Below are 24845 nucleotides of genomic sequence, written 5' to 3'. Positions count from 1 at the left end.
CAGCATGGTCTTTGCAATATATATAATTAAAGTGCGCACATAAAGCTGCAGCTAAATTCTATTACCTTCTTCAGATGAATATATGGGGCATGTTGTAGTTAAAAAAAATATATGCATGGTACGTAGTTGTTTTTAGGTGACCACATAAATTAGACTACCAATTTTTTTTTATGAACAGAGTATCATTAACCGTAGAAACTAATCCCTCGAGCTAAGGTAGGACTGCAAAGAGTGGCAAATCTCTCCTTCCAGTTTCAAAAGAATTTAACACTGCTGCATTTTCAAGTCTGAATTTGAACTCAAAATCTTTGATCAAGGTGCAAGTGCTTTTGAGTAATTAGAATACTAATTAGACTATTAGAGAAAACAAAAGAAAAATTCTTGCATCCAGTTTAGAATTAATTAATGCATGTAAAGGTCACTTGGCTGTTGCACCGACGTAATTGAATCATGTTATCTTTGCAATTTCAGCTTTCTTGATTCATTGGGTTTCTTTCTTTCTTTCTTATAGCCTATAGGGGCTAGAAAAGAGAGATTCTACTTCTACACGACCTTTCCTTTTTACGGATCCAAGGATTTATTAGTGGTTCCTATGGTGTTAATTGGTAGAAGAAGTATATGTTAACAACTTTTCCTCTTTTTGATATTGTTGTAGGATTTTACAATTTAGTATAAAGTATTTCTCCCTTTAAACAATCAATCATAAGAGGACATATAATAAACCAACGCAGAAGTGGTAGATATTTGGATCCCTTAATTATTTGGTCATGGGTAGTTCGATTCCCGGCCGGTGCATATGGAGAAGTATTTGTTGGGAGAGGTCAACCCCTTAAATGGATTTCAGTTATCTCGATGGGATTAGTTTCTGCAGTTACGCGCGGAGAATATATACCCTTGATTTTTTTTTTTAAAAAAAAAGGACATATAATAATTGCTACTTTCATAAAATCAATCAATTTTATGTTCACCCATTGTTCAGCAATTAACTTACAAAATATTAATACAGGTACAGTAATAGTTAGTTGTAGTACCTATATGAGAATAAATCATCATATATACTACTATACTTTGGAACTAAATATAAACATATAATTTTTTTAGGGGAAAAACCTAAATGAATTTAGATCCTCTTCATCCCCATCTCTCTTCATGGTCTTCTTTTTTTTACATCACCAAAATAAAAACAACAACATTTAAAATTCAAACAATGACATACTATCCTCCAACTTCATCTCCATCTCCTACCCAAAAAATCAAAACTCAAGCGGAACATTGCTGAATTGACGCGGAAAAGAACCAATTCTCACGAATAAACAACCTTGTCAGACCAAACTCTTCTGGGCTAAAAGTAAACGACGTCAACCAAACTCTTCACCGTCTCTTTATCTTTCTTTAATTTCTAGTCATTTTTTCTCTCTTCCTACTCTTGTTTTTTATGATGGAGATGATGCTTGGAACCAAAGTGCTAGAGATAGTTTGAGGTTTTCTAGAATTAGTTGAATATTGTTTATGATAGTGAAAAGTTAGTTATTAGTTATGATATTTGTATTCGAGATTTAAAGTATGACGATCTAAGTGATTTGATAGCGATGTGTGATCTGATGGCAGTTATTTTAATTTTAAATTAACTCTAATATCATATTAAAATTTGAGTTGAACCTAATTAACTCTTAGGTAGGTAACTTGCAAGATGTCACACTTATAAACTAAAAGTATTATCTCATCCAATAATGTGAAACTCTTAACAAAGTGACAAAAAAATTTCTCAAATGCTCACATTTAATTTGTACTATTTGATTCTTTCTTCCCATTTGCAGTTTTTTATACACATAGACCTATGTTGAAGAGTTGTTTAGAGGCAGGCTCCCCTTTGATTTATAAGTAAGTGTGGGATGAATTGGGCAAAACCCTCAAAAGGTGGCCTAAAAGCAGCTGGACTAAAAAGCATGTAAAGAAGAAGACAAAGCATTGAAACAGAAGAATATATGCTTTCTTAAACTTAGGATCATGAAACCTACACTACACTTGGGGGATGCTCCTCTTTGCTTTCCAACCCCACTAAACTGGTTTAATAATTGAATAAATAAATGTTTACGGTACATACTGCATCACATTTGTTGCAAATAATTATACATGTGATCACTATCCCAAAATAGCCTGGTACTATTTGAAGATGTTTTCTCTTCCCACCTCCCGTGAATTTTTTATAACCCCAATATTTTAATTTTGTCCTTGCAGAAAAATTTGGTTCGCATAAATCGAATTTTTACTAGTACAAATTCAGAATAAATTTCAGTTTTTAGAAACCGAAATTTGTTTTCAAGGCAAAAAAAACTTCGGTTTCTACGAACCGAAGTTTTTTCAAGGGCAAAATTAGAAATTCAGGAGAATAAAAGATATTAATAGGTACTATTTCAGGACCGGCCCGATATATGTTGAGGCCTAAAACGAAAATTTAATTACGACCTTTTAATATAATAATTTTTTTTTACGGATAATATAATAATTTCTTAGTTTCTTATATATTTCCTTTTCCTAATAAATATAAGTATAAAATATTACATTGTAACAAATATTGTGAAATGGAGATAGTCTAAGTAGAAATTATAAAAAAAAGCATAGACACTTGCATTAATATATAAGTAAAAATATGGATCTCGTATAAATTATTGTTTTTTTATAATAGGTCTTGTATAAATTACTAAAAAAAAATATGCATGTGTATTAATATTTGAGCAGAAATATATATCACCGTAAAAATTGAAAAAAAAATAAAAAATTTATATTAATATACGAGTGTAGTAATATAAATCCCCGTATAAATTATAAAAAAGTTATTTTTCATTGAAACCAACAAGAGTTGAGTATAGTAGAATGGGTTTATAAACTTTCGCAAAGTAGTAAATCAATGCGCGAACATGAGTTGAAATAGATATCCACATTTGTATCTGACAAGTCCAAATGGGTTGAAACCCAAGTGCACAAATAAAACAATAAGCGTACCACCTAACATACATGCGTACCCCCTGGTATTTCGAATTTACCTCTCTCGTTACTTAGAAAGTGAGTGTGTAAATTGGGGAAAAAAGAGTTCGCTTTCTAGATAGCAAACTGCAAACTGAGTTCGCTTTCTAGGATGCGAACCTTATATAAAAATCAAGTTTTGTTTGCCTCTTCACAACGCAACGTCTGCGCCCCCAAGAATGAAAAAAAGAGTTCTCTTCTAGATAGCAAACTGCAACTGAGTTTGTTTTCTAGAATGTGAACTCCTTTTTTCATGATTTTTTTTTTCATTCTAGGGGTGCATACGTTGGATTTAAGCTAAAAAATATTGTCACTCACTACTTAGAGTGTGAAAAAGTGCTCGCATCCTAGAGAGCGAGATGGTTAGTTTGGTCATTTCAGGGGGTGACCGAGGATTTTCAGGGGGCGCGAAAACTAGGATTCAAAATTATGATTAGCAACCTAGACTTAAATGGTTTATTCTGGGCCTACGCAACAAACCCCAGCCGCATAAGCCCATAGTATCAGTCCAATAAGTTCCAGGAATATTAAATTAAAATAAGTATAAAGTCATTATTTCGTCCATAATTTTATGTAACAGAGTATATAAGTTTATTTTATTAAAAAGTACTACATGTTTATTTTATCAAGGTAAAAAATATGCAAGTTAATTGATATCTTTATCCTAGAAAAACTATGTTCGATCTAAAAAATATCTTATCCTAAAAAAAGTTTATTTATATTTGTTTTCCACTCCCATTAATAGGGGTGTACATGGGCCGGTTTGGGTTGGATTTGGCAAAATTCAAAACCCGAACCACATTGGGTATTCCGGATTGGGTCAAGTAAAATAATCACCCGTTAAAACATTTGGCCGGGTTGGATAAATTCACTAATTTTCGGGTTGGATTGGGTTGGGCCGTGGGTTACCCAATTATTTATCTATTTTTTTAATATTAAATATCTAAATGAAAAATCATCTTTTTTTCCATAAAAATAAGTTAAATAACTCACTCATTGTATTTTCTTGAAAAATATCGTAACTTTATTTCACTATTAAAATAGTGCAACGAATTATCATATTTATTTATAAAAATTATTCAATTTTTTTTATTTTTTTTTAAAATAGTGCGATGAATTATCATATTTGTTAATAAAAATTATTCAATCTTTTTATTTTCTTAAAAAGTAGTATAACTTATTTTCACTATAAAAATATTTTAACGATTAAATGACAAAACCTTTAGTATTTTTACAAAAAAATATTTCAAAAAACATAACACTAGTGGGTTTTTTGGGTTGGGTCCAATTTTACCCGGAACCTGATTTTTTTATGGATTTTTCACTTTTGAAATCCATATTCACCCAATTGCCCGACTCAACCCACTGTTTTGGGTTGGATTGGGTGGGTTTGACCGGATTTGCTCAATCCATGTACACCCCTACTCATTAATATCCTATTACTTTTACTGTAAAAAAATATATCCTATTTGTTTAGTTTTTATTATTTTTTATAAGATTAGAAAAACATGTTGAAAATATCTAAATAAATTATCATTTGGTAAGAACATATAAGTTTGATCTTTCTGTAGTCATTCATTTGGAAGGCAGTTCAGTATTGAATAACTTTTGTTGCTAATTAACTCAAAGATTGATTCTATAGCAGACCTAAAAAATCAAATTGCAAACTTTTGAGACGTATCTTGTGTGAATCAAAGACTCTAATTAACGTACGTTAAAAGAGGAAAAAGTAAATAAAAACAACCATAAGAATTTGAATTTCGTGCATATGGGCCTAAAAATTATCCTATTGCCTCAAACCTCCTTTGAACCCAAAAAAATTGAGCTTCTATTTACTATCTCCATCATATAAAAAAATTTAGTCCCTATTTTCTAAGCTCTATATAGTATATATACAATAGCTCATGTGACACATGCATAATGTCAGCTGTGGTTCTATTACCTATTAAGAACTGATGCATCCCCATTAGCGGGTGCTGTGGTAATAGGCTAAACAGAGATCAATTGCAATGTTACATCATCAATTTTCTCATTTTTATTTTATTTATTGAATCATCTTTCGTGTTTTCCATTTTACATATTTATTTTAAAAAATTTTGAATACATTAGCGGACCTAGGGGTGGCCGTCGGCCGAGGTGGGCCACGGCCATCCCACCCCAAAAAAATAATTTTTTTATATGTAGGGTATTAATTTAAATATATTATTAATGATTTTAAGTCATTCAGTATACATATTTGTACAAATATTAATGTAAATATTAATTTACGGTTTATTATTGATGATTATAAGTAACTCGGTATATATTAGTTTAAGTATTAGTGTAAATATTAGTTCATAATTAATTGAATTTATAGTATTAGATAAAAGACTTAAATATCACATTCGTCCTTGCATGTATGCGCTTTTTTGGTTTTAGTCCCTATATTCTTTTTTTAAAAAAAAAACGTCCCTGAATGTGCAAATCTTGTTGATTTTCGTCTCTCCCGTTAAAAAATGACCGCGTTTGTAGCTAATTGGTAGCTAAGCAACCAAAAATCAACAAGATTTCACATTCAAGGACGTTTTTAAAAGAAAAACCAATACAGGGACAAAAACCAAAAAAGCGATATTTAAGCCATTAAGCCTAAATAAAATTAACAATTGAACTAGCATATATAAATATGAAATTACATAAAAAAAAATATGTTTAATTAATATTTAATTTTTTAAGTCTCATACTTTCACATTTGTTGCAATTTTAATCTTGTCTCAATGATTTTTTTTTCTTTTTTGCCATAAAAATAGCGAATTTTAACGCCAAAAAAATGTGAATTTTGGTCTCAAATTTGATATTTCATCTTTAGATTCAATGGTGGAGACAATAAATCATCTTTATAGCCAAAAATCACAATTTTTTGAGTAAAAATATAAATGTTGGTACTAAAATTGTAACATTTGAAAATAGAATGACTAATTTTCGACCCACCCACAATATTTTTTCTGATTCCGTCACTGCTTGAATAGTTCCTATAAAATTAGATGTTGATCCCAAACTCAATCAGTAGGATTACTAGAATTTATACACTGAAATTGCATTACAGATACTCATTCCTTGCCTCATAATATACCATGGTAGTAATTACAAAGACATATATAGCCAAAAAGGAAAATATAATAATAAAATGGAGCATTTTTAGAAAAACGAGCTTTCATTTGCATGATAGTCATTTTTAACATAATCTCCATTTTGTATTTTCTTTTCCCAGCTTTCATTCATATAATATTGAAAACTTTCCACCATACTCTCCGGCACAGAAACAACCACTCTCACAGCATTAACATCACCTCCAATAACCGGTAAAAACAAACAATAAACATCACTTGTTAAAGGACCCATGTGAACCGGTTTTCCCTCTCCAAAATCCACTTCTTCTAACCCCAATTTAGACCATTGTGATATAACCAAACTAGTTGAAACATCCGTTTTTACCATTTTGTCCTCCAATAAATCTACCGTTGATCTTATATACTCTTCATTATTCACCGTTGATTTTGCCTTTTGCACTAGTTTCACACCATGGTGTAGGTTATTCTCTACTAAGTCCTTTATAGTACTTTCCGCGCAACCTAATAGAAACCCATTACCGTAATATCCTTTTTGTAGGTTTAATATGTTGCGTACATTAATAGAGAAAAGTAACTTCACGGTTAAATTGGACGGTAACGATAAATTCAATGATCGAATCCAAGAGCGCCACGTGTGTGCCGCAACTACTTCAAATGTAGTGCATTTTAGTGAAGGGATACATTGTTTCTTTAAGTAGAGAACATGAGAGGGATTAAAGATAAAGGATGTGGGTAATAAGGGTTGTGATTGTATCAACTTGAGAATGTTTACTTGAGGGGTTGGTTGTGTTTTGGTGTATCCGGGATTATGGAGGTTTACCGTGGGAGGGTGTCGTGGCTTCAACACGTGTCGCCAGTGGAAAGGTTGGATGGTTAAATTTGTTTGAGGTTGTTTGGTCAGTTGTGCCCATGCGTGTAGAAATTGTGATGTGCCGATTCCATCGCATAGGCAATGGTTGATTGCGGTGCATAGAACCATTCCCCCACATCGAAGACTTGTTAACTGCGAATGAAACAGATTAGGCGGTTTAGTGAACCTGATACCGGTGGTGAAACCAAAAAAAGAAACAAGAGTTTGAAAAATGAACAATTAGGAGAAGAATCTAACCTGAACAATAATAGGAGGAACATCTAAGAAACTTTGAGATTCCACTTTATACATGAACTTCCTCCATGACTTGTTTGGCAACTTAGAAGGTTCAAGTAATTCATCAGCAGTTATAGCCATGAAAGCTTCAACAAACAAAGCACCTTCACCATTGCAATCTACCTCAAGCTTTTTATCATCATCCAAGGAACAACTCCTTAACCTCCCAGCTAAAGGGTAATAATCAACTAAAACTCTAGACAAAGAACACTTCAAATGATCCAAGTTCACTGATTTCTTGAAAATGTACAAATACTTAATAGAAAATCTAAGAAACTTTTGATCATCAAGATTAGAAAGATAGAGAGAATGTTTTGGTGTTGGAGCATTTGGTGAAATATTTGTTATTGCTTGACATGGATAAATACAATCAGGGAGTTCCATTGATGATTTTGACATTAATTTTTATGATGATGATGATCTATAACTATAAATTCTATAATTGATTGAAAAAAGGGAATAATATATGAAAGAAGAGAGTTACAAAAACTTGTATAAATAATCTTTAGAGATAGATGTGACTAGACATTAAACAATATTCTGAAATAATTTTTGGTTTGGTTTGGATAATAATAAGTAATATTAATTAGTGTACGATGAGATTCCTTTTTATAATGGAGGAGGCTATACAATAGTCTCATCGTATATGTATTTTTCTAGACTCACACTTTAATCTATTTTTTAAGACAAATTGTGATTGCTTTTTAGTTGTAATGAGATTTAAAAATTTATAAGGCAAATGTTAAATAGTGTTTCCGGGGCACTCTTTAAGTCCTTAAATAGTAAGTTTTTTATAGAATTTTTTTCGGAATGCGTAAAGTCAACGCATTGGAAATTGTAGTGTTTAACTTTTTGAATAAAAAGTTTCTTTAAATAGAATGCTTAAAGAGTGCCCCGGGGGCACTCGTTAGCAAGACCCAATTTATAATTAAGATAACAAACAAAGCAGTTGGTTCTCTGCTGATAAGTACTAAGTAGAAGCATAATCATTAGAGTTAAATACTTAGTTTAATTAATTAATCAGACATTAGTTATCTTCCCATATATAGAACACACTTGCTTTAAGCTGGTTGGGTTGGATTGGATTGGATTGTAGTGAAAGTAAAAGCCTAGCAGAAAAGTTAGTATACCCTGCCAGCCACCTGTATGTGGTTGTAATTTGTAGATGGTGATTTTAGAACTTCAACTATTCATGGTTTTTAACTTTTCCTGTATCAGCATTTTGTGCTTTACTTTTTTGTTTTCTAGTTTCTGTTTTAGATGCAAATACTTTTGTTTTTTATAACTGTAAAAACAATGTGGTATTTACTATTTATCAATGTTCTGTTTTAGACAGCACGCACCAATAGTCTCCTACAACTGCAACTGTCTCTGCGCCTAACACATCAATTAGCAATCAAATACTTATTTATATGCTTAGCAATGCAAATGATACGGCCATGACTATTTGCTTACATATATGCAATGATTAGAAAAAAAAAAAAAAAATTTTCAATAATTGCAGATGTGACAAGATATGCCGACATTGTTAGCGCAACAAAAGCATCAAGCACACACACACAATGCACATAAGCTCGAGGCAAGCCTATGAGCATGAACACAGTTTCTGCAAAACTGTGATGGAATATAAGGGAAATTGTGTTCTTGGTTTGTGAGGAAGAAGATGATGAAAAACTAAGAAAAGCAAATTTTTATTCATCCACTAATGGGCCAAGTAAAAAGTATATTACAATTGATACACATGAGTGTATTTATATGTGTTACTTAAAGCTACAAGTAACAAACTATTTAGCCTAGAAACTAACTTGGTAGTTTAGCTAACTAACTAACTACCTAAAACAGTTTTAACAAACTTTCAATTGATCAAAACAAATTAACAAACATGTAAGATCAGTTATGAATTATACATTCTCAACAGACATGACATGGAAAATTGACTAAATTTAACAGATCAAAAGTGTTATTATGAAAGTTATGGTTCAAAAGTGCAATTAGGTCAATATTATTTATGCATAAGTGTTAATGTTATTTATTTGGGTACATGAAGAGAGGGCAAAGTCCAACGAAATACATATGCACCCTCAGGGCCGGCTCTGGCCTGTGTAACTTGGGGCATAACAGAGGGTCTAAAAAATTTAAAAATCAAAATGTGAAAAATTCTGAAAATATTTTTTGTTATGGTTTATATGTTGTTAAATAAATACTACTAGTAATTTTTAAAATCAGATGAGCGTGTTCGAAATGTTTAACACGACATTACTAGTAACTGATAACAGTGAGTGACAAATCGCAGTAATAATGATGTGCACAATTATGTTGGAGATGAAGCAATTCTAAAAACAAGAGCAAGAAGTACACGCGTTAATAGTAAGTAGATTGATTTGAATTATGTTCCGAAACAAGTAAAAATGAAATGATGATGTTATGGCTTATGTGCCACTGCCCACCAAGAAAGTGACTGCGACATCTATATATCATGGATCCTAAGATATCTCTCTCATGTGGGTCTACCCTGCTACTTGGCTAGTGCTAGTCATTGGGAATTATAGGGGGAAAATATAATCTTCATTAATACTAGTTTTTTATCTGCTGGCAACCATCAACGTCGAGACCGCAAGATCCACCTCACATTAATAGTATTGACTCCGCACTAGAGACTATTTATATCCTTCTCATGCATAAAGCCAGGTCATGTAATCTCATTTTATTCTCTCAAATCATTATTTCAATTGTGAGAATGAGTAATGCTATGAACTAGTACTTAAGTTAAGTAGAGTGGATAGATTCAAACTATTTTCCTTTAAGGACTAGAGGAAGTAATTCATTATGTTATTTAACCACATGAAATCGGACACCGTATATAACATATGGAATTTGAATGTGAGTTGACCTCAATATCAGAGAAATTAGAGCATGGAGAATATGCAATATAAAAGCCATAAACAGTTATGTACATGCATATACACACAATGTTGATGTTGAAAAGTGTGCTTATAAAATTATTATTTTTTGACAAAAAAGAAAACTATATTCATTTATTCAAATATTCGATAGATTACATCAGATGCAAATACAAATTCAACATCACTAAAAACAAAAATGATGAATTTGCGAACAAACCCACAACATCTAAGTCAATAGCATGCAACGACAAAATGCCTACAAATAATATGATAAAATTAAAGTCACTGGAATGTCCATGCTTCCGGATCTGCAACGTTGATCCTCAAATCATTGATGAAATATGCAATTGATTGAAGTTGATCTTTCAATATGAACCAAACGAACACAGCAACAAGACGGAAAATCAACAACGTCGTACCAAGACGATGACCAGCACAACGCTGCACTCTGAAGACGACAAGTCGACAACACAAATATAAAAGAAAAACAACTAAAAATCTCAATCTATGTGAAAATCATTTATTTAAATTAAAAACATGAAGAAAAAAACTTAAGAAGAATAGAAACTACGGCCGGCAGAAGAGAGAGAGAGGAGTGTGTTGAGTTTATACTTTGTGAGTTGAATGTTTAACTTGACCAAATTATTATCAAAGAACTTATTTCTAATGGTTGTAATTTTTAATAGTTATAATATGCAACTAGGTCAACCCTAATTTGCTTTGCAGTTTAGGTGAAAACTTTTTCACGTAGCTTTATTCAAAAACTTGAAAATCATATATGTTTCTCAAGGTGAAAAATGTTGAACATATATTCTGCAAAATCTGTCAACTTACAAAATATACCTATTTTTTAGATTTTCAATGAAATACTAATTTTCATAGAATGATTATCAAGTTCTATAAAATAATAAGTTTTGCGGTGTTTTAGTTGCAGAACATGCATGTTCTTCAAGGTCTCCAATTAAACAATGACTTTTATAGAACTTGATTCTAAATATATAAGAGAAATTACAAGATGTTATTTTACTATGTTTCGATATTTTATTTACTTTGTTTATAATTTTAAAAATAATTTTAGAAAATTCTATGTTAAGTTATCACATGTTATGTCTTTGATAATTTTTGTGAAATATAGTGTTTATATATTTTTATGTTTTTATTATCTTTAGTTTTTTTTATTATTTCAAGTCTTATAAATATTTCAAGTTCCGTGCTCGTTTCTTTTCGGATCAATATCAAATACAATAAATAAAGGGTTTTGCTAACGAGTGTCCCCGGGGTACTCTTTAAGCATTCTATTAAAAGAAACTTTTTATTCAAAAAATTAAACACTTCAATTTCCAATGCGTTGACTTTAAGCATTTTCATAAAAATTTTATAAAAAACTTACTATTTAAGGGCTTAAAGAATGCCCCGAAAACACTATTTAGCATTTGCCATAAATAAATTAAAATAGACAAATAAGACGTATCCTTTTTTCCTTTTTTAGTATAAATCTATAATTCATAATAAGTTAGCATGTGCTCACAAGGCCTCCATAATAAGAGTCCAGCGCTCACTTAGGTGGCGTTTGTTATAGCTTATTTTATAAAAAAATTATTTTTTTTATAAAAATAATCACTTTTGATTGTTTTGCATCTGTTTGTTACAGGTTTTTAAAATAATCAGAAGCTAAAAATAATCAGAAAATAGCTAAAAATGAGAAGCTACTAAGAGTAGCTTATAAAATAATAGATTTTTTTTAGAGGAGAGTGAAAAGAAATGTTAAAAGAAGAAAGTTGTTTGTAATTAAAAAAATCACTTTTATAAGTTGTATCCAAACAAACTAAAGATTATTTTATTTTAAAAAAATGATTTTTATTGTAATAAACAAACACAAAGTAAATTCAACTTTTCTAAAAATCTCTAAAAACTAATCTCTAAATTATTTTATATCAAAATCACTATTTTTTTAATCTGTAACAAACAGACCCTTAATATATTATGTTGTCTTGGAGCGATACCGAAAGGATCTTTAATTTCAAGTACTTTAGTGACCTCTTTAGATCTATTACCCCAATTTTGTTGGTGTCTTGTCAACTCATATTCAGGGTGTTTGCCATGAACATAATTTTCGAATATAAAATCTAACATTCTTTGGGAACGGGCAGGCTCCGGAACCATCTGCCGAAAAGCATCTTTTTCTAAAATTAGATTTTCAAGAGGCCAGTCTACAATAATTGGTTTCGATTTCCCTAATTTTCGCTTTTGCCAATTATTTTACCAAATAACCTGATGGTGCCGGAATCGTTGACTGGCTTTCACCACCCTTTTTACCCACCTCTTTCTTGTGTTTCCTCTTCTTATTCTTATCAACATAAGCTTGAGTAAGAGCACATCTTCTGCTACTAACCGAAGTTTTTCGCTGAATTTCATTATAAAATTTTGAAAAAAAATTGGAAGGTTCTTTCAAAATAAACCATTTTTCCCATCTCCTTCTTTAACAACGCCTTCATCATCGTCATCATCATCGTCTACACCCTATGCTATATAATACAAATGCTTTTGTTTAAACAAAGAGATTTTAAAATATGTATGCAATTCGTGTTCAAATATTGTGTGTTCATTGTTTGGCGAACTCCGTTATCAAATATTTGTTTCTCTATCGGTTGTTCCAACAAAAATATTTATGCAATTCACATGAGATTTTTTTATTGGTTTCAAAAAATTTAGGTGTAAACCTCACGCGTGCCAAAGTGAAAAATATGAAGCGTGATTAGAGAGATTCATGTGAGATATTTTCTCATCTAAAATATGAAGATGCGATGATGATAAGACATAGCATTACTAAACAAATACACTAATATTAGTATTACTATTGTCGCATGCGCATATCAATAGGGTACACTAATATATTAGTATCACTAATAAAATTTGCCATTTTTTTTATTATTAACAAAGTGTGTAGTTACACCAACAATGAATTGATCTAAGTGGTATAAATTTTATGTCACTTAAACAACAAGTGTTTAGTGGTTAGACGTTTGATTTTCGATTCTTGCGGGTTGAATTTGAACTTGGAAGGGGAGAATCCATCTTTTATACTCCACATATTCTTCGACTGAAATTAGTTATCGATAAACTATGGTGAAAAATCCATACTTCTAACATAATAGTTATTACAAAGTATCATACTAATGATTAGTTAAATCTCAATATAGGTGCTACATATTTGGTTCTATTAGTTAAGCATTGCCTAATTTGTTGTGAAAATAATACATAGTCAATTGTAGATATATGAAATTAGAGATAGAGACTAGATGAGTTATGATACAATGCATGGGGTGGGGGAGGGGCACTTTGTTAAATAGAAAGATCACAATCACATCATAGTTTGATATGATACTGTGCATTGGAATCATTTTTGGTACGAATTAGGAAAGAATAGACAATGGATGATTGAACTTTTATTTCCACAATATACCAATGCCATAGCCACCAACTCCACGGCCGGTAGAATAATAATTGAGAATAAGGAATAGTTGCCATCAGAATAGGAAGCTACCCCTAACCATTAATTACTTTTCTCTTTTTTTTTTAATCTTAGATTTGATCTTTTCTCAGCGTGTGTTTGGATCTCTACATTTTCAACTTAAAAGACTCATCAATCATCATAACATAAGCATTACATCCTTCAGAATAATTATTAAATACATCACATTAATAACATCAAGCATTTTTTGTCTCCGTGAACATAGTTCAATTTACAGAGACATGACATTTTATATGGATAATGACTAGAGTTAGTTCTACAAAAGATTATTTCCACCTTACATGATGAATATGATTCTGCAAAGATTATTTCCGCACGTAAATCAAATCAACTTATTATTGATATTTTCATTGTCCAATAATTTTACCTGATTGTCATGTATGATTAGACGTGATGCCTCTAATGCAAATAAAACAACACAAGCACTGAAGCACATGAACAATGAGCATTCTCTTTATGTATGTGCCCCCCCTAGGAAAAGACAAACAAAGTTACAGCTTTTGCTTTGAAAAGATATTTTGAACAAGACTGTGAGTGAACACCATCCTATAATGGTCTCGATCATATTCCATAAGAATATTTCGTACGCTTCTACAGTTTTCAAACCTTAATTTTGCTTGATAATACAGTAACAATTTCAATTTGAAGAACATGACTACAACTTTTAGCTTTACTCTCACTTCTTCCTTTTTGACTATAGACATGTAAGGCCAGGGGAAACAGAATACATTCTCCTTTAGACGTACGTTACTGTTGGATTCGCCTTCGTTGTCATCAGATCTCAGTCTTCTGCCTCTCACGGCAGCAAGGTCTGCTCCAACGGAAACTGCTTATTTACAGTGTCGGTAATTTGAATGGTTTCATAGTGCACCAAACCACGGAACCAGTTTGGTTTGGTTCATGCGAAATTATTGCAGTTCGGTTTACTCGAACTGTGATTGTTGTTCGGTTTGATTTGGTTCAGTTTTCTCTTATAAATCAAACAAGAACAAGCCTAATCACAAATTTAATTACGAAGTGCAAGTTAAAATGTCGATTTTAAATTACTAAAGTAAAAACACTACATGTAATTTTCCTAGAATTATTGAGGACGCATGAACATCTACGAGTTGGAAAACAAGTATTATCAGAATTTGGATTTTTGCAGATAATGGGATTACAACCGGGCAACATATGAGTTTGCTTGGGTTACATATCTAACCCATCGATATGGATTGTGAGCTTTTGACTTCTTTGCGATTTGCAAGTACTTCACCTGCACCGACAAATATTATCTTAGAACTATTTAAGATGAGTATACAAATAAACAAAAAGGGGAAACAGTTTGGAATATAACAAAAGTTGAATTTATCTCAACTCATGAAGGGATATACAAAATCAATTTTAGCCTCTAGTAACTCAAGCTTCAAGAAAACCAACAAAGCCAAGGTTTGATTTCTATATAAACGGTAGTAGTAGAATCATGGCACTATATCACCAAAAAGATCTAGCACATTTTGCAATTAATCGTCATAGAAGTCCAATACAAACTATATAGCTTTATTTGATAAATCTGAAGGAAACTGCTTCAAATAAAGTACTTGGCATTTTACCTGAAGCCTTGAAGAATTGTACATAGGTATAGTGAATGTCATGCTAAGAGGTCCTGCTTCTTTCATGATATTTCCTGTAATCATTACAAACATGTTGATTCAATACAATGAAGAATGCCTCTATACATTCGGCCAAAACAGAACTGTATTATATATACCATGTAACTCCTGTGAAAATGTCAGCTTTGCACGTAAAGTATGCTCAGATCCACCAACAACCTGTAAAAGAATGGACCATCAATAATTATCATCTAATAGTAACATGCTAACAACAGAAGGTTCTCTATAAACATCAGCTGAATCGGTGTTTAAAATATGTTGACTATTAATGGAAAACCAAAAGATCAAGTTTACCTTTTTTAGTCCCCATTCCAGTCTTTTGTTTGCTTCCTTAAAATCAGTTGTGTGTCCAACCGCTCCAGGTTCTAACTCGAAATTAACACTGAAAAATTGGAAATAAATTAGCCAACAAGATGAAATATGTAAGAATAAATATTCAAGATGGGACTTTAACCATGTTAAAGAATTGGTCTTCAGTCCTTCCTGGTCTGTCTAACAAATTAAAAACACACACAAAAGATAATAAAACAAGGTAGAATATTTAGTAAATCAGACTCCCACCATGACATTTGCATCAAGTAGAACAAACCAGACTCTCTCCCCCTCTACCGATATCCCTCTTTCTCATAGTGGAGTTGGCACCAGTGCTAGCAAGCACACTCTCCTTTTCCCCATCCATTCAGCGCGTTGAATGTTTTGAGTTCTGAGGTATGTTGCCAACATTCAGTATCAGCAAATCAAAGGTGGGACATTGACTAGCATAGTACAGTTATCACTAGCGCTGACCAGCACTCTACTTTTTCTATCCCCACCTTCCTCTTTCTCTTACATGCATATACCAAATCTCTAGTGAAGCATTGACTACCATAGTGGAGTCTGTGCCAGCCAGCACTAGCAGACACTCTCCACTTTCCCACTTGAGCTAATAAGCACTCTCACTCCCCTTCGAATCAGCAATATTTAGGATCTAGAAATCTAAACCCTGACCGTTTATCAAAGAGGCTGACCAGCATGCTATCAACTATGACTAAAATGAAGTGTACATTGATCAAAAAGAAAATTTAAATACCGGGCTGTAAATGTAGGAAGTGGCATCTGTACAAGAACAGTGTTAGCATTGATGCTTGAATTGAATTCAGCTCGCACTTTAATGGTCACTTCAGCCTATGAAAATAGAACAGATTGTCAGAAAGAATTAAAACGAGATTTAGAAAATTAGAGGGAGGACAAATCACCTTGAGTGGTCCTGTTTCTTCAATCAATGCATTAATACGGAAGGGTGGCTTAAATGCTTGAGTTATACGATAATTCATGACAGGAAATTCACCATCTGGAGGTACCTATCAAACAATTGCACAGTAATTAGTCATGGGAATTAAAAGTATAATATGCTATTGTATTACTTTTTATAGCTAAGCTTATCAAATATACACTTACCAAAGATAAAGTTCGATCAATATCGAAACTATCAAGGTGTACAGACTCATGGAAGTTGCAATCATCTAATATAACAGCACCAGAACCTCTGTAATCTGTTAAAGATGATAGAATGAGATCAGGAAAGAAGGAAGGATACAAAAAACAGATATCTGATAGAAGATTAGGAGGTCGTTAGTTAAATAATTATAAGTAGTAGTTAATTAAATAATTGGATATTAATGAGACATAATATTTATATTATTAGTTGATCATTTATGTTATTGAGTTTTGTTTGGTTGGGCTTTATCCCTTAGGCCCATTAGAGTCTTATATATATGTAATGTTCCTTCATATTTTAGGCGGTGAATGAAAATGAAGTCTTTTATTTATCTTTATTTATTTGCATTTCTTTATTGTTTTCCTAGGTTTAGCTTAGTATAGCTTGATAGAGCCTCAACTCTCTATCAATTGGTGCTTTCATTGAGAAGCACCAATTGATAGAGAGTTGAAGCTCTATCAAGCTACACTAAGCTAAACCTAGAAAAGCAATAAAGAAAACAAGTAAAATAAAATAAAATAAATTCATTCATTTTCATTCATTGATTTGATTTGTGTTCAACACACTACATTTATACTACTTCTAAATGGATAAAACCTTTGATGGGCCTAAAGGCCCAATTAACTAACAATTCAAGCAAAGTCCAACTAATAATATAAATATTATTAATACCTAAATTATTTAATAAACTACTACCTAATAATTATTTAATTAACTACTATTATTCTTCTATCACAACTAGTCAACAGTATATGTTTCTTTAAGAAAATTATCCATCCTTCCATGACTCGAGCAACACTTCAGACAAGTAAACTTAACTAAAAGTATCCCATTACTGACAATAAATATAAACTGCTTTTAATATGTCGAGAATTTCAACACATAATAGAGTAGAGAATTACAACAAAGTACCCTGCATAGTACTTGATAGTCAATATATGTCAGAAAACAACTAGAAAAAGTGCAAGGTAGCAAAACCATGCATATCGCTTTACGAATTTCAACTTTCAAGGGGAACAAAACATAACATAGATTGACATACCACTTGTTCCTATACTCAGGTCCTCATTGAGAGCAAGTCGAATCTCTGGATTACCGGTAAGATAACTCTTCATTTGAATGGTACCATCAATCTCACTAGTAAGTATAAATCCCTGTTTTAAACAATACAATTCATATCACAAAGCTTCAAAATTTTGCAGCAATAAAAAGGAAGAAAGACAGAAACATATGACATAAACTGGCATACTCACACTGGAATTGAATGTGACACTTATTTTCTCAATCACATCAACAAAGATCTCCTCCCTCTTCCTACCACCAGGTTCATTAGCAACAACAGATTTTGTAATAGCTGTACCTGGCATTCGTTTGGTTCCTTGCTGTAAATACAAGAGTTTAACAAGTCAATAAAACCATGCTTGATAACCAACTATATGTCTGCAGCAAGTGATTGACCATTTGAATCTACAAATATTACCATAAAAATGGAAGCGGGGCCAAGGGGAAGTGCAGACTCAATCACAATTGGCTCATTGAAAACATATGACTTCAAAACCTCAGTAGATGTTGTTTGCGCATAACCAAAATCCTGAAACAAATCGACTTTAGTACAAGTAGATATATCTATCAAACAAAAACTAGGATTTTCGATCACAGTTCACAGAAAATAGCAGATTGTTCTCATTCTGCCACACACCAGTGCTGCTCGCTATAGCAACTATTTGCAACATTTTGTACTAAACATCATATCGCCTGCTATAGCCGCCTCTACTTAACCGCACACTTCAGAGACAGGCTCTAAAATAGTATGGAAAGAAATCATTAAGAATTCAATGTTTGCAGTGATCAATAGATATGTAAACCGGGTAATCAATTCAGTCTAAGTTTTCCCTTTTGAAAATTGTGTAACCCATATACCGTGGTTAGATTAAAAAATATGCAGCATTTATACAAAGTACAAAGTTCCCCTGCCCCTGTCAAATGTAACACAAGAAAAAATTGCAAGAGGGTTTTACAAATGTGATCTTTCCTTTCAATCATGCATATCATACACAATGAGATGAAAATTGAAACCTTTCCAAGAGAAGTTTGACATACTCCCTCCGGCCACAATTATAAGCAAAACTTCACTTTTCAGATTCATTGAATAACTGATGTATCTGGTCTATATACATCAGTTATTCGATGAATCTAAAAAGTGAAGTTTTATACATCAGTTATTCAATGAATCTGAAAAGTGAAGTTTTGTGCTACATCGGTTATTCAATGAATCTGAAAAGTGAAGTTTTGCTTATAATTGTGACTGGGGGAGTACACAAATGGGTTATTTTTCGCATGCAAAGCATTAAACAATAGCAAATAAGTACTTACAATGACTTCATCAAGAAGTTCATAAACGAGGACGAAATTCTTTCGAAAAGAATCTTCATTAAGAACACCAAGGTAATCTTTGATGACACGTGCAGTTCTTTGTAAAAGTTCCAAAACAAGAGAAGGGGAAACATTGATTCTAGTTGTAGCAACAAATAACAATCCAGCAACCTTAACGTGGAAGTAGTTAACACCATCTACATTCTATTATTAACACACACACACACAGTTAATTAAAACAGTGAAATCATCTATTTACTAAACATTCCATTATGATGAATGAATGAAATAGAAATACCTACAAAAACAGGTGGAGCATCTCCATCAGCATCCTCTTTCCAGAACTTGACTTTTCGGAAAAATGTCTCAGGGCTTCCTTTTTGTACTTCACCGCGATCTGCATTTATTTATTGATTTCAAAAAAAATTTCGGATCATAATAAAAATTGGAAAATTAGAAAGAACAAAAAAAAAACTAACAGTCGCGAAAGACGATGTTGTCGCCTCTTTGAGAAAGAACGAAGAACTGAGAGATCATGTTTCTCTTCTTCCAAAGTTCCAAAACCCTTTGTCTCTCTTTCCTTCTTCAACTCAACGCAGTGTCTTCCCCTTTGTTACTGTTTTTTTTTTTACTTTTGTTATCGTGTCTGTCCACGCTTTGAAACAAACGCACTGTCGTTTTGCCACGCACCAAATCGTGTTGTTTTATTTTTTTATTTTTTATTTTTAAGGTTTAAATGCATTTTTTGGTTACAGGTTTAAATGCATTTTGATCTCTTTATTATTTTGATATTTTTAAAACTTTTAATTCCGTTGTAAAAATGAATAAAAACTTTTAATTCCCTTTTCAAAATTCAGCTTTTTGAGCGTTTCCATTTTATTTTAATTATCTATAATAATATATAAAAAGTGGACTGGGCAATGGGCTTAGAAGCAAATTCAACAAGCCCAATTAATATAGGAAAGAATATTAGGCCCAAACCCAGAAAGCCCTAAACGCCCCATTAGGCGACTCAAGACCAAGGCGTGACCAACGATAACATGGCAACGCCCAGAAGTGAATTCCGTATTGTTATAAAATATCTTCTTCTTCCCTGCGACAGCAACTGACTTGGGAAGGAAGAAACCAACCTCCCGCAACCGCCATAGCTTGGAGACCAAGGTCTTTATCCCTATTTTCACGCTGTGTCACCGAAGAAGGCGCTGTAGACCGGATTTCTAGGAATCCTTACTTGGAGAAGAAGACTAGAGGCTCTATAAATAGCTCCATGCTTTCAGTTGTAAAGGGATCCTTTTTCTGACTTATAAAACTCCCAGGGTTGTTGGGATTGAACCAAGTGTAATCACACCATTTAATCAATAATACAACCCCCTTTGAGTTTTTACCAGAACATTTTGGCGCCCACCGTGGGGCTGCGGTAAAATCATTTGATCTCAGCCTATCACAGCAATTAGACGAAAAAATCAAACATCTCCACATGGCTGGAGAACATGGAAACAACGATAATTCTAGCGTTAACACCTTGCAAGCCGCCGTCGTAGAAATTCGGCGTTTGCAGACCCAGATCGCGGCTATCGAAGCCGAAAGAACAACACATAAGGAAAGGAAATTGCTTAATATTCAAATTTTTTGCAAAGGAAATACAACGGAAGCAAATAAACAGAATGAAAATAACGAAGGTTCAAAAATACGGAAACAAATTACAAACATAGGAAAAAAGACATAAAAGGGCAAGCAAGTAAAGACTTCATGGCATGGTAGAACTCCCCAATTCACCAGCATCGGCGACGGCGATACGGTGCATTTCCTCCAATGCCCGTTTCACCCCCTTCGCCTTCACCATGTTTTCTTCAATAGGCTTCAAATCTTCTTTCAGCTCGCCCTGCTTGTCCAAAAGGTCCACCAGAGAATGACGTCTGGAAATCAACTTAGTGACATCATCCCTAATCTCACCCTGAAGAGCCCTCTTCCTCTTCAAGAGTGGCTTCATCTCTTTGTTCAACATCGCCAAACGATCATCCACCCTTCGCTCCTCGTTAAAGCATATACCCAGGATCTCCTCCTGCACATCCATGGTCTCTTTCGTGATCTCTATCTGGCTGTCGACAGCTTCGGTAACTTCGACATGGCATTCCTTGACATTCTCCACAGCAATCACAAAGGATGCACTATCCTTCAACTCTTTCTCCAGACGCAGCACACTGTCAAGAAAACGCTTCTCTTCCTTGGTCAACCTCCAGCAATAATCATTAAGCTCTTTGACAAATTCCGAGAACTCACCAAAATCGTCCATTAAGTCCTCCGTACTCAGGGTCAACATACGCCGGAGCCGCTTGATGACGGGGGAAGCAGGGGATTGACCACATTCAAAGGGAGGATTTTTGGGAGACATACTGCAAAAAGAAAACTCTTAAGCAAGCAGGTGAGAATGTGATGAGTTGATCCCAGCATCGAATGCTTCATTTTATAGAAGAAAAATCTCATCGTGGCTGCAGGAAGTGGAGAGACGGTTAATAAACATGGTGTAAATAGAACAACGTGCACTAGAAAATGGGTAAGGACGTGACAAGATTTACCTCGCGCCAAAAATTTTTAGAGGGAAATTTGAATCATATTCAAGCACTTCGCTCCTACGGATTTCATGCTTGGGGGGCTGTGGACTGGGCAATGGGCTTAGAAGCAAATTCAACAAGCCCAATTAATATAGGAAAGAATATTAGGCCCAAATCCAGAAAGCCCTAAACGCCCCATTAGGCGACTCAAGACCAAGGCGTGACCAACGATAACATGGCAACGCCCAGAAGTGAATTCCGTATTGTTATAAAATATCTTCTTCTTCCCTGCGACAGCAACTGACTTGGGAAGGAAGAAACCAACCTCCCGCAACCGCCATAGCTTGGAGACCAAGGTCTTTATCCCTATTTTCACGATGTGTCACCGAAGAAGGCGCTGTAGACCGGATTTCTAGGAATCCTTACTTGGAGAAGAAGACTAGAGGCTCTATAAATAGCTCCATGCTTTCAGTTGTAAAGGGATCCTTTTTCTGACTTATAAAACTCCCAGGGTTGTTGGGATTGAACCAAGTGTAATCACACCATTTAATCAATAATACAACCCCCTTTGAGTTTTTACCAGAACAAAAAGGATAAGTGAGTTTGGGCTGAATTTTTTATATTGTCTAAAATACCCTTTTAAATTCAAATAACACAATAGATCTAATAAGGCATCAATTACGTAACATATTATAACTGCACAATTGGTTCTTTCTTATTTTCAACGATCACAATTCTTGCAAAAATTTAAATAAGGTACATTTTTTAATTGCAAAATTTTATTAATCTCTCATTTTTAATTTCATAACATAAAACATCTTATCTGGCCCGCTAGTTATTTGATGAAACAAATATGGCTTTTAAACCTCAACCCTTTGATGTTTTTTAGCCACATGTCATTCATCTAAAGAGGAACTGTAATAAAATGAGCTAATAGAAATGGAGCAAAGCTGCACTCCAACTTTTTGGTGTCTAGTCTATTAAAAATCTAACATTTTTGTTGAGTTTTTCCGTGTCCACTCATTTTAATGATGTGGCATCTCAATTATATGACATTGACTAGGAGATGTTATTTTCCATGTCATTAATTTATTTTAATTAAAAAAATCTAATAATAAGCTTATAAAATGAAGAATCCTAATTTAAAAAAAATCTGTAAATCATCTCTTCATCTTCCTCAATTCTAAACCTACAAGATCATTGCATCATCACCAACAAAATTTCACCACACGAGGAAGAACCCAGCAAGGCAGCAATCTTAACCTACCACTCACAAATTCGGAGGTTCTTGTCTCATTTCCTAGATCGACCTATTTTGAGGTCGAAAGCAAAATCTAAGGTTAAAAAAAATTAATATTTCAAAAAATGTGCATAATAATAAAAGAAGAAATATGAGATGTTCAAAGGTTAAAAAATAAAAAAGGTACAAACAATGTCAATTATCTGTCACTAAACCCCACACAATTCAAAGGGTTAGGCCATCACAAATTCAAGTCATAAGAAAAATCTCTCTTTCGAGACTTCATCCACCACCAAGATAGAATCTTCACCTTATCAAACACAGTTTCAACCGAGGACTCTTTGTGAGCAAATAACTATTATTTCTTTCTTTCCAAAGATTCCAACAACATGTGATAAGTGCTAAATATTGGTTAAAATACATGTTTAAAAAGCACTTATTGAATGAATTGTGATAACAAATCCTTGGAATATAAATCACTTTTGATGTAAATATAGTATGTACTAAGAAATTGTGCAAGAATTATCAAATCCAACCATTTTGTTAGGTTCATGCTGATATTAAGAAAAGAAACAAAATTCTGAAGTATTCGCTGCAGCGAAGCATCAGCGAGCATGCAGCGAACAAAGGCAGGGAGTTCAGGGTACTTGGCGAGCACCCAGCGAACCTGCAGCGAAGCATCAGCGAGCATGCAGCGAACAAAGGCAGGGAGTTCAGGGTACTTGGCGAGCACCCAGCGAACTTGCAGCGAACAAGCTCGCTACAGCGAGGCCTCAGCGAACAAAGGCAGGGAGTCCAGGGTACTTGGCGAACACCCAGCGAGCATGCAGCGAATAAGCTCGCTGCAGCGAACACCTAGCGAGCAAAGGATGAGTCACAGCTAAATACACGTGTCAGCAAACCTCTTCAACTAAGCAACTTCTTCGCTTAGCGAACAAGGATTCGCTTAGCGAACAGGCCCATTTCAGAAGTCTATAAATAGCATTTTAGATCATTTTGTAAAATATATAGTTAGCTAATATCAGATAGAAAAATACGATTTTCATAGATAGATCCTGTTTAGTAAGGTTTTGAAGGTGGATTCCACACAACTTGAGAAATCAAGCCCTATGGTCTTTCAATCCTTCTCATCTTCACTCTTTTGTAAGTTTATCATGGCTATTCATAGCTAAATCTCTTTTGTTGGGGTTGGATGTAATTGAATTATGATCATGAATCTAGTTTAATTTTGCTATATGTGTTTTATTTATCAATCAAACAATTAGCCAAACAAAAGAGGCTGCAAGAAGAAAATTCTGCTTCTATTTCTTCAACATCCTCAATAGCCGAAGAGATGGCTGAGGATCCGCCACGTAACGAAGGTGCCGGTATGAGGCCATGTCACAACAGTCCACGAAGGCTTGCTCATCTTGCAAGACCTCCCAGAGGTGCAAGACAGACGGAGATGAAAACCGGTCTCTTGCAACTGTTATATGCTAACCCTTTTACAGGTTTATCACATGAAGATCCATACAATCATTTGGTGAAGTTCTATGAAATAGCCGGTTCACTTGGAGCCCCTGAAGCGGAGGAGGAAGCGGTGTTTATGAGAATGTTCCCTCATTCATTGATAGGGAAAGCCAAAGATTGGTACCTTGATTTGCCGGCTCAAGTTATGACGAATTGGAATACATTGGAGGAAAAGTTTCTTGATCGATTCTTTCCGCATCACAAGTTCATGGAGTCAAAGACATCAATCGCGGTGTTTTCTCAAGGTTCCAATGAGACTCTATGTGAAGCATGGGATCGATACAAAGCAATGCTGCGTAAATGCCCTAATCATGGGTTTGATGAACTAA

The 24845-nt window shown here is 33.6% G+C and overlaps 2 protein-coding genes across 3 annotated transcripts; both read right to left on the bottom strand.

Moving 5' to 3' along the window:
- Nucleotides 1–6047: 6047 nt before the first annotated feature.
- LOC123900003 (alcohol acyltransferase 9) lies at nt 6048–7862 on the bottom strand. Its single transcript, XM_045951285.1, has 2 exons — nt 7240–7862; nt 6048–7134 (listed from the first exon to the last, which is right to left on the bottom strand). The coding sequence occupies exons 1-2, from the start codon at nt 7675–7677 to the stop codon at nt 6199–6201; spliced, it is 1374 nt and encodes a 457-aa protein (XP_045807241.1). The 5' UTR covers nt 7678–7862; the 3' UTR covers nt 6048–6198.
- A 6875-nt stretch (nt 7863–14737) lies between these two features.
- LOC123897454 (AP-4 complex subunit mu-like) lies at nt 14738–19916 on the bottom strand. Of its 2 annotated transcripts, XM_045948102.1 has the most exons (13): nt 19695–19916; nt 19518–19612; nt 19216–19419; nt 18323–18433; nt 18096–18224; nt 17885–17996; nt 16803–16897; nt 16601–16705; nt 16435–16529; nt 15660–15747; nt 15464–15524; nt 15306–15379; nt 14738–14968 (listed from the first exon to the last, which is right to left on the bottom strand). In XM_045948102.1, exons 1-13 carry the CDS (start codon nt 19750–19752, stop codon nt 14870–14872), a joined length of 1326 nt encoding a protein of 441 aa, XP_045804058.1. In that variant the 5' UTR covers nt 19753–19916; the 3' UTR covers nt 14738–14869. The 2 variants fall into 2 exon arrangements, with proteins under 2 accessions (XP_045804058.1, XP_045804059.1); XM_045948103.1 differs by lacking the exon at nt 19216–19419 and having other exon boundaries at nt 19695–19886.
- Nucleotides 19917–24845: the final 4929 nt, after the last annotated feature.

Source organism: Trifolium pratense, linkage group LG7, assembly GCF_020283565.1.
Source record: "Trifolium pratense cultivar HEN17-A07 linkage group LG7, ARS_RC_1.1, whole genome shotgun sequence".
NCBI classification, from domain to species: domain Eukaryota; kingdom Viridiplantae; phylum Streptophyta; class Magnoliopsida; order Fabales; family Fabaceae; genus Trifolium; species Trifolium pratense.
Note: the sequence above shows the minus strand (reverse complement) of the source record. Positions and strands in the feature narration are given on the sequence as shown.

Bases quoted from the DNA above. Each gene is read 5' to 3' on its own strand.
- LOC123900003 (XM_045951285.1), bottom strand. From the start codon at position 7,677: ATGTCAAAATCATCAATGGAACTCCCTGATTGTATTTATCCATGTCAA. The intron at 7,135-7,239 runs GTTAGATTCTTC...TTTCATTCGCAG, and splicing joins TTCCTCCTATTATTGTTCAG to TTAACAAGTCTTCGATGTGG.
- LOC123897454 (XM_045948102.1), bottom strand. From the start codon at position 19,752: ATGATCTCTCAGTTCTTCGTTCTTTCTCAAAGAGGCGACAACATCGTC. The intron at 17,997-18,095 runs GTGAGTATGCCA...TGTTTAAAACAG, and splicing joins GTGTCACATTCAATTCCAGT to GGATTTATACTTACTAGTGA. The intron at 15,380-15,463 runs GTATATATAATA...TAATGATTACAG, and splicing joins ATTTTCACAGGAGTTACATG to GAAATATCATGAAAGAAGCA.